This window comes from Lipophrys pholis (assembly GCF_963383615.2).
Source record: "Lipophrys pholis genome assembly, chromosome: 1".
NCBI lineage: Eukaryota > Metazoa > Chordata > Actinopteri > Blenniiformes > Blenniidae > Lipophrys > Lipophrys pholis.
In genome coordinates, this window is record NC_137635.1 from 7,210,566 (window position 1) to 7,228,455 (window position 17,890).

A 17,890-nucleotide genomic window follows, 5' to 3' on the forward strand; every position below is an offset into this window, starting at 1 on the left:
AGTATGTTATCAATGGCTGAATTCATTGAGCTCTTTGTTTAAGTCGTTCCAATGATTTTTAGTCTTCAACATTCATGCTCTTTGCCTTCTGTAATGAATGCACTCGCAGCCATGGCACTTTATATTTTTCAATAGTTGAATCTAATGTCAGTGAGTCAGAGAGAAGCCGTCATGTTCCTTGACTGTAAATTCATCCACAGTTATTGTTATTTAAGTGTTGGCGGCTAAACTGGGATAAGTGTAGGTGACTGTTTTGTGTTTTTGAAGTTTGTTATTCAAACGACCTAATTTCACTCTATTTCTTTGCCTTTAAATCCGCTGCTGTCGACAGCAGTAAGTGCTTCAGGCAGTGTGACGTTATTCTCAGATGCTGGCGATCCAACACGTCTGCAAAACTCTGATCTACGTGGATCAGGTGGTTAATACCACATACTGGTCCCCCGGGCTTATCCCAGGCGTCCCCTGTTTGCACTGTGAAACGACAGTGTTTCTTAAAAATCCAGCAGTCCGAAGAAAAAGCCAATTGCAGCAGAGAAGGGAGGGAGCTCCTTCGCTCTACTGCTTTCCTCTTACTCTACTGTCAGGGTGGAATTAGCCCGGAGCTAATGATGGGGCAGTCATAACCACTGCCGCTATTTTCTTAGTAATTGGTGTCATTTTCCAAGAGAACTGCCTGTAATGTGTAACCAATAATCAAGATCTACCATCCAGGATCAAGTAATACCAGTAAAACCAGAAATTAGTGATCCGTCATCCAGGTCAAAATAAATATTCTTAATAAACAATTATTGTATTTTAGCTGCAGAAGGAAATCGTTTCAACTTGATCAGTTCATCTAACACACACACACACACACACACACACACACACACACACACACACACACACACACACACGCTCTCATCTCCACAGTCAGTCCATGAAAACTCGAGGCCGTGAAGCTCCACTCGTCCAGAATTAGATTTCAGTGTGAAAACACTGATTCTTGCGTCACTCAAGACTTACATCATCAATATTAACAGTGAAACTCAAAGTGGGAATGACTGCAATGGATTTGGTTCATTCAGGGGGAATCGGACTTTTAGTTAAATTAATTCTGGGGAATGTAAAGTTTTATTGAGTCAATTTAGCACATTTACATTATTTCTGTGAGAGAGAGAGAGAGAGAGAGAGAGAAAGAGAGAGATTTTAAATTACTATGGCTGCTCATCATCAAACAATAAAACTAGAGCTACACTCGGTAGAGCGCAGTTCTTTGCCAACGCCACAACTGTTTGCGAAACCCAGTTAGCATCGCTAACATGTTTGCCATTAGCTCATATCGATGCTAACTAGCCTGTCAGGTAGCTACATCACCGAGTGAAACACTGAGCAGGAAGCGTCTCCATGGCAACAGACACTAGCGATGCTAACTCAGTTCTGCAAGCGAATGTGGCATTGGTGAATATCTGCGCTCTACCGAGTGTCGCTCTAGTTGTTTGATTGTTGTTCCAGGGGGAGATTTTGATCATCCTGATCTAATTAATAAAGTTCAGCATAGTGAAACACGGGGGCTATTTAACCCCGTCCCCAGAGAAAGTCCCACCCTGCAAACGCCTCCTGTGACCCGGAGCTCGTCGTCACAGTCGGGTTCTTTAGCTCAGCGTTCTGTTGTTCCGATGGCGGCGTCCTCAGGATGGAGCAATGTCACTAGCAGTGGCGCAGGTGTTTGTATGCCAAGTGTAAAACGCCTTGAGCTGATCTCACAGTGAGGATGCATTAAAGCCTGTAAACATGGTCACACACACACACACACACACACACACACACACACACACACACACACACACACACACACACACACACACACACACACACACACACACACACACACACACACACACACACACACACACACACACACAGGTCTTAATCCACACATGCAGCCTGGCGTCAGGCCTAAAAATAACCCTGCGCTCCCACAGGTTCAGCTCTGCTCATTACTTTACCAGGGAAAACTGTCGTATCCAAGACAACCGTGAGCAGCCCGTTGCCTTTTTCCCCGGCACCTCGCCATGGCAACAAGGGAAAATGCGTAAAATAATAATAAGTTGGAGCTAAAATTGGGTCTAATAAAAGGTTTGAGCGACACTTCCACACGGAGAAGTGTTATTATTGCGCCATCACATCGGGAAAAAAAAGACAGCAACATTTACTTCAAGGCCAGGAAATAAAACTTAATTGAAGAGATTTTCACAGAACTGTATAACACTTTAATGTATTCAAGCACATTTTCGTCTTTATGTTGAAAGCCGTTCTGCTTCGACTGAGCGCAGCATGGATTCAAACATTACAGCCTACAATGATAACTTCTCCTCACAGCTTCCAAATCCTCAACAATAATCTCACTGAGGCTGAAAGAAACAGGTGGAGGTGGTGGCTGACGCTGACTTGTTTCACTTCAACAGCAATATGCAATAAAGGATTGTATTTCTGGGGTTTTCCTCTCAGTAAACTACAGTAATTGACGAGAATCATCAACGTAAATTCAGTTTAAGTCAACATGCTTCACTCTTATATGTGCAACATGTAAAATTATAAATGGTGGAAGCACATATTTTAAATATGATAAAGTTATATAATAAAGTTTGTAGCATGCCCAGAGTCACGGCCAATCATGGACCAAGGTTAGATTATCGATGTACCTTGCCCTCTGTCCTGAAATCATATATTTTTGCGGCACAAAGTAAACAAGCAACATGCAATTTCTATTTTTAGTTGATGATAGAATCATACATGTGTTGCATATTTCTAATAATATATGGACCAATCACAGCATTAGCGGTCGCCTTCCCAATATCGTCTGTTCCAAGAACAAGAGTTTGTTCATCTACAGTTTGCTCTCAAGTCTTCGGTACGTAGAATTAAAAAGCTATCTTGGATATTAAAGGCCTATTCCCGCGGCAACGATTTCAACTGAACACGCAAAACTTTCGTTGCGTTTTGGATTTCCGTTTGCACGACAACAGAGTTCAGAGTGAATGAAAAAGCAACTTTTTGGAAAACTCTCCGTCGCTGTGTAGACGGCGGAAACGCTGCTACTTCACATGCGTAACACGGCCGTAAGTAACTAGTTCCTCTGCACATGCTCAGTAGACAGTCAGAACAAAGTTTCCTCCGTGGTGTCATGACTCCCAGTTCATATTCTCCTGGACTTGGTAGTTTTATTTTGACAGTCACCATAATAACGATCCAACTTGGTAGTTTCATTTTGACAGTCACCGTAATAACAATGCAACTTGGTAGTTTTATTTTGACAGTCACCATAATAACAATCCAACTGGGTGGTCTGTCCACTAGAATGTCCGTGTCCCGCGCGTCTACAGAAAGTTGTGTTTTGGTGACGGAGTCACAGATTTTCAAAAAGTTCCACCTTGGAAGCTGTTTTCAAAAAGTTGTTTTTTTCAGTGGCTCCGTTGTCGTGTAAACAGAAACCCAGAACGCAACCAAAATGTTCCGTTTTCACTTGAAAACATTGTCTATAAACGAAGCCTAATAAGAAAAGCCCCAGAGAGAAAACATTATTCTAATTTTTTCTCTCTGAACAAAAGTCCCATTGTTGAAATCTTGCAGCTTCAAACCTTCGCTGCCACTGGATGTGATTATAGCGTCACATTTGCTGCTACAAGCGTTGAAAAGTAATTCAGGTTTCCTCAGAGGCTCAGAAGGTATACTCAGAAGTATAGAAGGAAAAGTTTCTTTTAAATCTCTGACCTTCAGAGAAAACATCCGTTTGTTTACGGGTCTTTGTTGTAAAGTCAACATTGAACTGTTTCTCTCTGGGTGTGTGTGTGTGTGTGTGTGTGTGTGTGTGTGTGTGTGTGTGTGTGTGTGTGTGTGTGTGTGTGTGTGTGTGTGTGTGTGTGGGTGTGTGTGTGTGTGTGTGTGTGTGTGTGTGTGTGTGTGTGTGTGTGTGTGTGTGGAGGTCTTTTGAAGGAGAAGATGAGTTCAGGAGGATTTTAAAGAACACCACGGTCGAATGATTTCCAAATAAAGGTTTTGCTCTCTTGCATATTAATATCCTTCACTGCTGTTTGGCTGCAGGAATAAACAAACACCTGATGTTCTGTACATTAACGTCCTTCAGGCCTTCAGGTCACAGCGAAACTTGATCTTCGCTGGAATAGAGAAATCTAATCGTTATTGATTAACCATCAGCCAATTCAACCACACCAACTCAGGATTCTGGTTCATCATCAATCATGTCTTTCAATGGAAGGTACATTTTGTCTGGACGCTACATTAAATAAAAAGATTTTAAAGATTTTAGAAGCAGCAGGACTGCAATTCAAATTAAATGTCCTTTATGTTTCAACTGGAGGTTAAAGGAATGAAATGCAACCTAACCAGCGTTTACCGTCCCCACCAGGTCTGAGTTTCATCAAATCAACTCACTTCCTTTTGTCATCTTTTTGATGGAATAAGAAATATGAAGTGTTTCAGTGTCATTTCAAATCAAGTCTTTCATACAGCAGCTTGTCCGTGTTTTGGATTGAAATAGATTTTTATTAAGTTCAGAAAGTTTATCTAAATATCAGGTTAAAGCAGTATTGAAGATGAAGACACATTAAGAAGTCAATATCAAACGCAAAGTTCAACATATTGACTTTAAAGTAAAAAGAGAAGATTTCAAAAAACAAGGGATAAAAGTCAGAAAAGGACAATCTAAACGGGAATAATTACACCGAATTTGACTTCTGCCCATCCAAAGCTGGATAAGTTTTAAGTGTAACATCATCCAGCACACGACCTACGATCAGACTGTAATACATAGAAGTGGAATTTCTTTTGCAGTACATGGTACTCGCACTCATTTTGAAAACGTCGGTCCTGTTGAACATCGGCTGTGTTTATGGATGCTGTTCATTTATTCTGAAATTCATCTCCTCTTCCCTTCAGAAGTCAGTCTTTGCTTTTTGTTTCGTCACTTCCTTTCTTTACTGGTAAAGCAAGTCACAATACACCGTTAACATGATCAGTATAATCTGATTACTCCAGAATCCAGATGATTGTTTTTCTAGTTTGTATATGAGGTCAGGTTTTTAAGGCATTTTCAAGCTTTTTTTTCACAAACATGAAAATCTTTAGAAAGTTGGACATTAACAAAATAAGAGCCTGAAGTAAAGTGATTGTCAGGAAACAAAGGGGCAGGTTTCAGCCTGATCTTCTCTTCTATGACCTTGGGGGGAAGATGCTGTGTGAGGCGGTACTGATTCCTCTCCCGGTGGATTGGTCCGGTTTGATTAGAATAAGTGTCTTTTGTTATCTTTCCAAGCAGCTAAAACATTTTGCTCAATAAACTCCACGACTCAGGATCCTCAGGTGCATGAACTTTATTTGGGTACCTAATATTTTGTGTCACTAGAAAAACAATTTGAAAAAAAAAAAATGTTTCACTGTCTGAAAACAGACAAACTGAATTCTAGGAGTCCATAAAGAAATCCGTTTTACTCACAGACAAACTGCCCTTGCATGGGAGGACAACAAAAAGAGCTGGCGACGATCCAAACACCAGTGGCTACCAACATTTGCACCAGACACATGGCACAGGGGTACTTCCGGTTTATATAGTGTCACTTCCGGGTTGCGCAATCACTTCCTGTTTTCACAATCACTTCCTGTGAGGCATGAGTGCTCCATATATGCACAAAAAAAACCCCACTTTGTTCCAAAATATAAAGCTTGGTGAGAGCACAACAGTTAGAATTCCAATTTGATACAGTAAATAATCAGTGATTAATCAGTGATTAATCAGTAATTAATCAGCCTGCTGTCAGAGAGCTGGCGGTGAACAGCGTCACGGTCCGACACCCTCAGATGTTCTGTTAGACGTAATCTCTGTGACATCAAGTAACTTTTAGTGTGTGATAAGATCGAGGCCTTTTAAAGTATTTGCCTTCTTCTATTGCTGATGTACTACTTCATCATGCTCCCATAATGGGATCCACTTCACTGTCCTACACAACCAGTGTTTGAACCTAAAGACGTAGAGTGAAGAGCATATTCTCAAAGTTTAAAGAGGACATTTTAAAGCAGAGCTCCTAAACCATCAAAGAAGTGCTTACAAAATATTCCCGGCAAGGTAGAAGCAGACCTGCTGATCTCCCTAAAGCTGCCGAAGGCATTGAAATTTATGGTAAACCTCCCTGTTCCAAAACAGAAACTGATAAGAGGGCAGAAGTTTCTTTAATCCCCATCAAAAGCTCTTTGGGATGAGACCTATCTGAGTGTGGTTTGAGAGAAAACTCCAACAAGAGGAGAAAAAAAAACGACTTTAAACCAAGAAGCTTTTAGGCAACTTGTTAAAAATGCTTCCTATGATAAGACCTTTGATATACAGTATAAACTTCTCCAAAATAACAATCTTATTACACCACGTCGCTTTATTTCTCACCACTTTTAATAATAAAAAGGGGGGGAAAAAAATGCTTTTTTAAAGAAGGGCTCAGAATCACATCAAACTGCTCTTTTTAATACTTGTTATTCTCACAGAATCTAAAAACTGTTTTCCTATTCAGAAACAGCCTGACGTCAACTGAGTTATTCAATAAATGTGCATGTAAACTAAAGTGATGCTGTCTGGGGAAAAAGTCCTTCAACCTGCTGGACAAACAGCAAACGGCCTGGCGTTGTTTGCATTTTCGTTTCAGAAAGAGTTTGCGTTGGCATGGTGACGTTTAGAAAACAATGCCTGTTTACACAGAAACACCAACAACAATGCAGTTTTCTTGGCTTTCTCTCTGTGTGTAATAAGTACCCAGAAATGACTGCGTTGTATTTGGTGCTATCAAAATAAAGTAAAGAAACTGACGCCCAAAACACAACGGAAGTTTTCAGTTTTCACTTGTAAATGTTGAGCTCATCCGGACAAGGTTCAACACCTTAATGCCTCGTTAACATAAAAGCCAATTCATACTTTCTGCACCGCCTGTCTGCAGAGTCAGCGTTTTCCTGTGTGACGTAAATATCGTCATCCACCCTGATGCACGAGGAAAGTACGGAAGGACCCAAAACATTAAGAGAAACTACATCTAAGTGACACCACATCGACTAAAAACAGATGTCATGAAGACAAAAACAACATGTTGTTGTAAACTGTGTCTTTAGGCGGACAATTTTTCATGAAATTGTTAAAACTTTCCAGAATAAAGAAAAAGTGTACGAAGAAGCAACTTAAAGTAGAAATGTTGAAAGTCACCAGTTTATGATTAATGATCATTATATTGTGACAATATATATATATATTTTTTTAAATAAAATGCAATAACTATAACTTTTATATTGTGTTTTTCATGCATTGTCAACTGATATTCTGTCTTTTGCAATAATCAGTAAACAACCGTAAACATTTGAGTTTGTTCATTCCTATAGAAGTGGGTAAACTTACGAATTCAAGAGGCGATCAAATACTTATCTCCTCCGCTGTAAATATACCTGAGTCTGTTCCTCACAGTCAAATATTGTTCCTACCACACGAATACAAAGAACCTTAATTCGATTCCATCTTGAAAAGAAGGCGAGGAAATATAGAATTGGATTGAAAAGGAATAATAAAAACATTTCCATCACAGTTTATTTGGAAAAATATTAGTATTTGGTATAATAGTATTTGGTCAAGAAAACATTGTGAAAAAATTGTATCGTGGACAGAGTATCGTGAACCACATCGTGTCGTGAGCTCCTTGAATCAATATGTCGCCTACAATTAAATCTTATTTAACAGTTTTTGTCAGCACGCGCACATCGTGTGCGCATGCGCAGTGGCAGCGAGCAGGTACATGACGTCTGTCTTTGCGGACTGGACAGATTTCATCCCGACAATAAACTACAGACCTCGGGGGGCTTTAACTCACCTGGCCGGGTTTATTAAACCATCATGACAGAAATCAGAACCTGAGATGAAACGAGGTTTGATTAATAGATTTAATCTGAATTAAAACGTTCTCGGCACCGCGTCTCCTCGCAGATATTAAATGAGCAGGTGAATATATTTACACGGCCACCTGAGAAAACGGGCACATCGTATGAAAGCGGTTTTATAACGACACGGCCGGTCCGTGAAAATCGGTCTGGAGGCGGCGGCGCTCACCTGGCCGGTTCCCCGGTTCGGAGGCGTCTCCTCGGGGCGCTGCAGCGGCAGGAGGGTCGCTGGACGGAGCTGCCGGGGAGCCGCTGGTTCCCTGATTTATTTCTTTATTCTCTGCAGAGACTGAGCAGAGCAACAGCCCACACACACATATACACACACACACACACACACACACGAGCTGCTGGTTAACGACACCTCACCGGGAGCGGCTCGCGTGCGCTCACAAATAGCTCCATTGATCAGGAGCCAACTGGCCGCCGCTCTGATCCGGTTCTCCGAACCGAGTCCAAAAACAGCTTTGTGAGGCTAAATGCGGCTCTTGGTCCGGTACCCCAGCGGGATGTTGTGCCCGAGCTGTTCTGATGTGTCTGAACCCAACAGGAGCATCGAACCAAAGAACCAAGCCGCGTGCGCGTCACCTGGACAGACAGTGACATCTAGCGGCCGCCTCGAGAAATAACAGGCTGGAGGCAAACACGTCTACGTTATACTTTTATTTATTCCACTCTAATCTGTTTTGTAAAGGGACATTGATTCTCATACAAATTATTTACATTTTTCTTTTTATTGAAAGAACAATCAGGTCCACGGAGAGAGAGAGAGAGAGAGAGAGAGAGAGAGAGAGAGAGAGAGAGAGAGAGAGAGTGATAATAAGCATGCACGTGAAATAATCAAATATACAGAGTCACAAAATCCAGTGCAGGTTATCAGTTGAGGAGCAGGTGGAGGAGGAGGCTGTTCACCACTGATCAGTGTAGTCGGAGCTGGAAGGAGGAGAGAGAGAACATTGGACCAGCAGGTCAGTCACAGGACTGATGATGACTGGAGGCCACTGATGCTGCCTTGTCCTTCATGTTTCTCACCGTGGATCAGAGTCTTGGCTGGAGTCTCCTCCGTACAGCAGCCAGGCCACGGCCTGCTCCGGGCTCGACCTCTTCCCATACCTAGAGGGAATCAGACATGAGCCGTGACTGAAGCTGAAGGTCTGAGGTTCTCCTTCCTGAGGGTCAGAGTTTCCTGCGAACCTTCTTTGTGTCAAGGCTCAGCAAGCAGTGACCCCCCCCCCCCCCCCCCCCCCCCCCCCCACCCCTTCCGACCCCCACCCCCATCCCCCCACCTCTGGAAGCTGTGGAGCAGTAATCGATGTAGAAGCACTTAAAGATTGAAGCTGCTTTTGTTTGAGGCTCTGCATTATGTAGCTCACAATCTCCCTGTAATGACAGACTCAGTGTGCTTAATTGCCCCGGGATGGGGGGGGGGGGGGGGGGGTAATTGTATTGCGCTGCAGCTTCCCTCACTGGGGGACTAACAGACATGACATGGAGGAATCTAACATGGCTGTTTGAAAGCATCTGCTGTGTTGAAGATGTTATTCTGACGATGAATGTAGATCAATTCCAGTTGGACAGAGATTAAAAGAGGTGGATTATTCTCCACCACTGCAGTTTTCATAGTTCAGTAGCTGTTTCTGTTTTTCCTGGTGATTGAAGCTCAGTGAAAAGTGAAGATTTTAACCCTTTATTGGAAGAACAACCATTTTCTGTGACTCTACATCTGTCCATTACTTCAATGAACACCAAGAATGATAACTTTAAAATGATCATTTTTGCAAGTAATATAAGTAATATAGGAACCCTTTATTACCCTTTCTCTAACCCTAACTCTTTTAGTTTTTAACAATTACATTCTGGATAATCTCTTATTAAAATAAATATAAGTGTGTTTTTGCATTTTGACCCCTCCCATAATGATTATATCTTATTATTTTTCTTACATTAGTTTAACAAAATATATGTCATTTAATTTATATATTTTCAACAGACAATTAGTGTTAACATAATAGTTCCAACACGTTTAAAATGATTGATAATTGCATAAGTTTTTAAAAAAAATCTTATTATTTAGATTAGATTATATTAGAACAGACTTTATTAATCCCACATGTGGATTTTCAGTTGTAACAGCAGCTCCATGTTGACCAGGTGGTTATTAGGATAGTGGCACACAGCTCGATGGACCACAATAAACAATGAGATAAATATATATGTAAATATACACATGGAAGAACAGGAAATACATAGTAGCAGTAATATTTACAATATTTACAGTTTTATTTTAAAACGTATAAAGTAGAGGTTACATTTTTTACAAGTTAGATTTTATAAGTTAATATTTATGTTCTTCACACTTCTTTTTGGATATACAACCAAATAATTTAGTTCTGCTGTTTCTTATTCAATTTTGTTTGACGAGATATCGTTTGGTTGGTGGTTGTAAACCGTGTATTTGATTTTGTTTGGGCAAAAAAAAAGAAATGAAATATGCATGTAGAAATAATGGAAGTTACAGTATGTCCAAAAACTCATATTAGTTCATTTGCAATAGAAATAATACACAAGTAATAAGAGAATAAATGTATGATTTAGATTTTTTTTTTTTTTTAATGTTTTTTATAACTAAATCCCGCTGACCTGAAAGAACCAGTGAAGTTAAAAAGTTTGATCAATCATCTGGTTAGAGTCTGTTCTGTGAATCTCTGCAGGAATCAGGCTGTTCGGACTCACCTCTGCCTGGTGATGAGGTTGACGTAGTGCCGGACCGCCGCGTGGTACCGGGCCCAGTCCTCCGGGGACGCGTTGCCCCCGGGACTCTCCGGTTTGGGCGGATACGCGTCGGCCAGCGAGCTGAGACACAGCAGGAGGCAGGCGACGAGCGCGGCGAGCGGCAACCACGATCTCAGCATGTTGGTCATCTGGAGGGTGAGAGGGTGAGAGAGTGAGAGAGTGACAGGGGAGAGAGTGAGAGGGTGAGAGGATGAGAGAGTGAGAGAGTGGAAGGCTTAAAGTCTCACCAAGAATCTGCGGTCAAACTGAGATGAAGTTTCCTGAAGGAAAAGAAAAGCGAGAGGAAAGCAGAGACTTACTGTCGGTGTGTCCAGATGCCCTGTCGTCTCCTCCCGGACGCTGCTCCGCTTTTATACTGGAGGGACACCTGATGCTCCGATACCCCCCACTCCCTTCTCCCCACCACCCACCACCCTCCTACCACTCCTACCCCCCCCCCCCCCCCCCCCCCCCCCCCCCCCCCACGGGGAGGAAAGTACTACTCATTAGACCTGAGTAACGCATCATGAAGTAACGTGGCACTAATAGTTGGCAGAGCGCAGTAAAGTCCATTCTTTACTTTCTTTAACAGGAACACTGGTCCAACATAATGTTCACAATATTATATATATATAATTATTATATTGTAAATGATATAAATATTGTATATTCATTCTTATTGTCGAGCATTCTAAAATAGATAAATGTAAGAATATAAACTCACCTGTACTAGATTACAGGTCCTGAAAACTCCAGAAATTCAGTCATGTTCTTGTTTTTTTTTAAGCTCACACAAACCATTGTGATCATAACTACAGCAGCAGGTTAATGAACAAAGTCCCAGTGTCACATTCAGCTTTTATCACAGTTTTAAGTCAGAAACTGAGTTAACGAAAGGTTTTCACGTGAAAACGCAAATCGCAGCATGTTTGGCGTCAGTTTATAGGACAAAAGAGCTCAGAGACTCCGAAAACAAAACTTTTGGAAAACGCTCCGACTCTGTGTGAAAAACACAACTATTAACAAACGCTGCTACTGCAGAGACACTGATTTGTTAATAGTTCTTCTGCACATGCTCAGTAGAGACAATCAGAAAAAGGTTTCCTCCGTGGTGTCATGACTCACAGTCCTTATTCTTCTGGACTTTTATTTTGACAGTCGCCGTAATAACAATCCAACTTGGTACTTTTATTTTGACAGTCACCGTAATAACAATCCAACTTGGTACTTTCATTTTGACTTGGTACTTTTATTTTGACAGTCACCGTAATAATAATCCAATTTGGTACTTTTATTTTGATAGTCACCGTAATAACAATCCAACTTGGTACTTTTATTTTGACAGTCACCGTAATAACAATCCAACTTGGTACTTTCATTTTGACTTGGAACTTTTATTTTGACAGTCACCGTAATAATAATCCAATTTGGTACTTTTATTTTGATAGTCACCGTAATAACAATCCAACTTGGTACTTTTATTTTGACAGTCACCGTAATAACAATCCAACTTGGTACTTTCATTTTGACTTGGTACTTTTATTTTGACAGTCACCGTAATAATAATCCAACTTGGTACTTTTATTTTGGCAGTCACAGTAATAACAATCCAACTTGGTGGTCTGTCCACTAGAATGTTCTCTCAGTGTTCATGGCTAGAGGTCATTGTTCTCTGCTGTGTGTGTGTGTGTGTGTGTGTGTGTGTGTGTGTGTGTGTGTGTGTGTGTGTGTGTGTGTGTGTGTGTGTGTGTGTGTGTGTGTGTGTGTGTGTGTGTGTGTGTGTGTGTGTGTGTGTGTGTGTTTTCAGTACTAAAACTAACAACAGCACCAACTAGTGGACCAACATGGACACTACATAGTTTTCTGAATGTTACCATGTAAACGTGAATCTTTTCTGTTTTCACCTGATTTTCACGGGATTTTCAGATTATCCTGGATTTTTCTGTAAAAGTTCCTTGGGACGATGACGTTGATTTTGGCGCCATTTAGATAAAACATTGAAATAAAAAGTGTTTCTTTCATCAAGATTAACTTTTCTTTCTACAAGCGGCTGCTATTGGCATGTTTATCTCTTTCTGCCGCCTCCCATCATTAATCCGACACTATTCCTCCTCCAGAAACTGTCGATCTGCTCTGTTCACGTTGTATTTGATCATTTTAGTGCAGGTAGAATGACACCGTTAATGAAACTGGACGTTAATATGGACTGACTCACTTAAATACGTGAGATCGACTGCAGCTGAACGTCTTTAAACGGACCGTTAAACACCTGAACAAACTCACACTCAGGTTACCTAGTCAAGTATCCTGGACTTTCATTGAAAGAAGTAACTTGTAACTTCACGTGGTACCATCAGAGTTACTGACGTGTTAAATGCAGTAATTATTCAAACAGGAACAAACCGCAACGTGTTTGAAATATCACATTATCGCAATGAAGAACCCCCGATAATATTTAATAAGTGAGAAAGTCTCAGTGGAACTCGTCATCCTCCCTTGACCTTTGACCTCGTGACTCCACCACTCACGATTTAAAGGCTGACAGAGGTTTTATTATGGTCGCGGTTCAATAAGGCTGCTTTTTCTTTTTATGAGTCAGTTAAATAATTCAGTCGGCTGTCGTTTGACGAAATGCCACCTTCATTAACCCCTTCATCAGTTCAGCGAAGACTTTGCCGGACGTGGTCACGTGACGCTGGTTTGATATCAGCAGCGAGTCGCCCGGTAACCGAGAGCTTTTAGCTCTCAAGTGCTAATGCAGTCGGCTAATTGGTCACATTAATGTCCAACTCCTGTTTATCTTCACGGTCTGCTGTTCAGCTGGCGACGCCTGGGAGCACCGCTTATCCAACTGTGTGTGTTAAGTTAAAGTTAAAGTTCAAGTTAAAGTTCAAGTTAAGTTAGTTGATATATTAATAAATAAAAAAAGTTAACTAATACATTGGGGATTCAACAACCTGGACTTCTTTCTGCTCCTTTACATGAAGCTTCTTCTCAACCTTTCATCAACAACAACATTCAGAATGATTCACATGAACAAACGTGTATAATTACTGAGTGACTCAAACGATGAAATGTAAACTGTTAAGAATGGGAGCTCCCAATAGAGGAGTTCAACACACCTCAACGTCAAATGAATACCTGATTTACTGAAAAGCAGAAGTAAACATGCTTTAATTATGTGTATAGTCTGTTTACACGGGTGATTGTTGGAATATTATTATGTTGGATTTGGGTGTGAACAGGCATATTGGGAAGGGGAGCACGGTCTGTATTAGAAGGGTTATATTCTAACTATAAGCTATAATTTAATTATCTATCATCATCAAAAAGTGTATATATTTTGGTGTGTGTGTCGGTTTTATATGTGATTTCACAAAATGTTTGAAATGTCACATGCCTGAAATGAATTAATCCAAAAAAAAGCAATATTAGTGGCTTCATAGGCTCTTCGGCCGAACAGATATATGCGTCTAAATAAAGATGTCCTGCTCTACACGTCTGGGAAACAGCTCGATGACGGATCATCACCAGATGATGAAGTGAGACGTTGGTGGATCTTTTTCGCAGTGTCAGCGCTACGTCGCCCAGTTCTCAAGCATTGATACACAGGATAATTAATACTAGGACATGGTTTGTCTCGTTCCTGTCTGGCTGGATGCGCCACACCTGGACCTCAAACAGCGGCACTTTTGCTCTTATTCACAGTCCCAAATGTAGATTTCCTAAATGAAGGTGCAGCTTTCGAATCTGACGTCTCTGTTGGATGAATCCAGCGTAAGAACAAAACGCATGAGTGTGTTTGTCCCGGGGGCGGGGGAGTCGTCATGTCTCCCCTCACCTGTTGTTTATAGAGTCATAAAAAAAAGCTGTCTGTCCCTGAGCCCCCGTCAGAAACACGACTTGATTCCGACGTAAATCTCAGCTGACAGCAGACCAGCCACAAAAACAGGCAATTAAAGTGTGCGAGCGGCCATAAAGGCCCGAGTGGCTCCTGGTATTCCACATTGATCCTCCGTCTCGGAGTCGTTATTGTCCTGCGATTCAAGCTGACATCGAGGGACGATTAACGTCCAAACAAACTGGAGGCCGACGACACGGTGAGTCGCCACGCAGCCGAAAGTGATTCAATAACGGAGAAATGGTCTGATATTTGCTCACGGTGGCTCACCTGAACGTTTACTTAATTCTACCTCAGTAGTCGGTGTGTGTGTGTGTGTGTGTGTGTGTGTGTGTGTGTGTGTGAGGGTGAGGGTGAGTGTGTTTCCTCCACCGCCCATAAAACTCAATGGCAAGAAACAACAACAGGCACAAGACAAACTCATTAGCCGGCCGCCGTGTTTGCAGGGAAACACTGAGGATGTAACAGCGTCCAGATAAGAAGACGAGCCGACAGGTGAAGTTTTCACAGTCCAGTAAACCGAGGCTAATGGCCCCCGGGGCGGGGGGGGGGCAGATAACAGCAGCCAACATTAACAAACTTTTCACTCACATCTTCTCCACTTTTAACAACTTTTCCCGGTGGGGTTGATTTAGTCTTGTGATTCGTTACGTAACATTTTTTATTCTGATTTAGGCGACAAATCAGGACATTGTGAATCTACTTAGTGTGATCAGCTACCTGCTCTCTCTGAAAGCTTTTCTCCTCTCAGCTTCAGACCCCCTCCATTTTCATTTCTCTACTTCAAATATGAAGATTACACACACACACACACACACACACACACACACACACACACACACACACACACACACACACACACACACACACACACACACACACACACACACACACACACACACACACACACACACACACACACACACACACACACACGCAGAACATTGTAGAATGTGGGACTCCTTCCTGCCGTCAGACAGATCGGGGGGGAAATGATTCTTTTATTTATCTTTATCTCCAGCGTGTGGCGCCGCTGAGAGACGAACAGAGGAGAGAAGCTCTCAGGCTGTTTGCTCAGCAGGAGGCAGGATGAAGGTTTGATTACCACATAAAAGCAAAACACAGTAATTCATGAGTAGAAATCAGAAGCTCTGATGGTGATGAGTGACTCTCTCTCTCTCTCCCCCTCTCTACCTCTCTCTCTCTACCTCTCTCTATCTCCCCCCTCTCTACCTCTCTCTACCTCCCTCTCTCTACCTCTCTCTCTCTACATCCCTATCTCTCTACCTCCCTCTCTCTCTACCTCCCTCTCTCTACCTCTCTCTCTCTACTTCCCTCTCGCTCTACCTCTCTCTACCTCTCTCTCTCTTTCTCTAACTCTCTCTCTTTCTCTAACTCTCTCTCTCTACCTCTCTCTATCTCCCCCCCTCTCTACCTCTCTCTACCTCTCTCTCTCTACATCCCTATCTCTCTACCTCCCTCTCTCTCTCTCTCTCTCTACCTCCCTCTCTCTACCTCTCTCTCTCTACCTCCATCTCTCTCTACCTCTCTCTCTCCCTCTCTCTCTTTCTCTAACTCTCTCTCTACCTCTCTCTCTCCTGTGGTTTCAAAAGCAGCATGGAATGGGCCCCTCGTCGGTTCCTTGTCTCCTTGGTTCCTTGTCTCCTTGGTTCCTCAGCTCCTTGGTTCCTCAGCTCCTTGGTTCCTCAGCTCCTTTGTTCTGTCTCTCTCCTTGGTTCCTCGGCTCCCCAGAGGAACGCCACCAGGCTGAAAGCAGCGCTGCGGCGTGCACTAGCTGTTGTTGTTGTTGGGAGGCGGAGCTGACCAATCACAGCAGATACGTTTATGAGGCCGCAGGAAAAGCAGAGGGATGACGAACGACTGGAGGCTCCCAGGAGACTGTGGTGATTCACCGAACCACAAATCAAACATCTTCCAGGGTTTAGAATGTTTACGCTCAGAAAATGTGAAGGCAGCGACGATTCAGTGGCATTAAAGGTTAAATAGATTTCACTTTCCCAAAGTCTTTTACATTGTTAGTCACTTTCACCCGTTCACACTCCACTGGAGGCACTGCCATACAACGTGCTCAGTCCGTCCACCGGGGGCAGTGTGGAGTTCAGTGTCTTGCTCAGGGACATTTTGATATGTGGACAGATTCGAACCCAAACCTGCAGTTGCAAGCCAAGCCACAGCCAGCTGGTAGAAGAAGTGAAAGATGAACTAGATATCGTGTGATCATGGTGAGAGAGAGAGAGAGAGAGAGAGAGAGAGAGAGAGAGAGAGAGAGAGAGAGAGAGAGAGAGAGAGAGAGAGAGAGAGAGAGAGAGAGAGAGAGAATGTGAACAGAAGAAGTCAGGTTTGGTTATGATAAAGGAACACTGCCATTAATCAGATTTATACAATATATAAAGACACACGGACTCATATTTGCACATAACGGAGGATTTTTGTCACAAATGGAAAAACAGACATCAGTTGTTAAAGCTTGTGTTCATGTTGTTTTGTAGGAACTGAAGACTTATAACCTCAATAACATGAGATTACTATTACGTTTATGTCATTTCACTTGAGATGAGCTCCAGAACAAAACATCTTTTTGTAACACGATTCAGCTTAGAGATTGTCTGACGGGTGTTTCAATGAACTTCACGTTCATTTTGAGAGTATTTATATTAAGAGTCTCCTCGTGCACCTGAAGATAAAATCTTTCGGCGCTTTTTGTTGAAAATTGCATGAAATCTTCCATTTCTCACCTGACCTTGTAAACGTTGAACTTCCTGACCTCCAGGAGTTTGATCATGTTGATGACTTCGAGCAGCGTCGGCCTGCAAAACAAAGCGCCGTCAGAGCAGCGGTGACTCACTGCAACTCCGAAGCGGCTGATTTCTGCCCGGAGGCTTCAGGCCTCCTCTGGGATCGACTCTGGATTCTCTCTGTGGAAATCAATCGCTGATAAATAGCTTTCCTCCCAGAGTCCGTTCTTTATTTAATCACAGCAAAGGAGTCGCACGTAATCATGAGGGAGTTCTGGTGCGACTGAACCTCTATTCCACTTTGCTTTTCTCCGGGTGGAGACACTCGAGGAAAACATCAGGGATGAAAGTCATCAGGCGGTTTGTGGTCCAGAATCCGTCACTGAGAGTCGGAGGCTTTAAGGTGTGCGACGGCTCGAATGTCAGGACGGACGGGAGGCTCGGCCAGAAACTAAACTGAACAAATGATTAAAGTGTTTAGAGAAACAAAAAAATGAGGAAA

At 42.3% G+C, this 17,890-nt stretch overlaps 2 protein-coding genes across 2 annotated transcripts in view; both read right to left on the bottom strand.

The window, feature by feature from the left end:
• The window catches only part of mpp2b (MAGUK p55 scaffold protein 2b), a gene marked incomplete at its 5' end in the record, with an annotated part of 35,444 nt that extends 26,946 nt beyond the window's left edge, over nucleotides 1-8,498 (bottom strand). The window contains one exon of the mRNA XM_080458420.1: nucleotides 8,129-8,498. The remainder of the gene's footprint in view (nucleotides 1-8,128) is intronic.
• A 107-nt stretch (nucleotides 8,499-8,605) lies between these two features.
• Nucleotides 8,606-11,067, bottom strand: pyyb (peptide YYb). The gene is made up of 4 exons (XM_080465489.1): nucleotides 10,980-11,067; nucleotides 10,693-10,880; nucleotides 8,992-9,072; nucleotides 8,606-8,892 (listed from the first exon to the last, which is right to left on the bottom strand). The coding sequence occupies exons 2-4, from the start codon at nucleotides 10,878-10,880 to the stop codon at nucleotides 8,868-8,870; spliced, it is 294 nt and encodes a 97-aa protein (XP_080321615.1). The 5' UTR covers nucleotides 10,980-11,067; the 3' UTR covers nucleotides 8,606-8,867.
• Nucleotides 11,068-17,890: the final 6,823 nt, after the last annotated feature.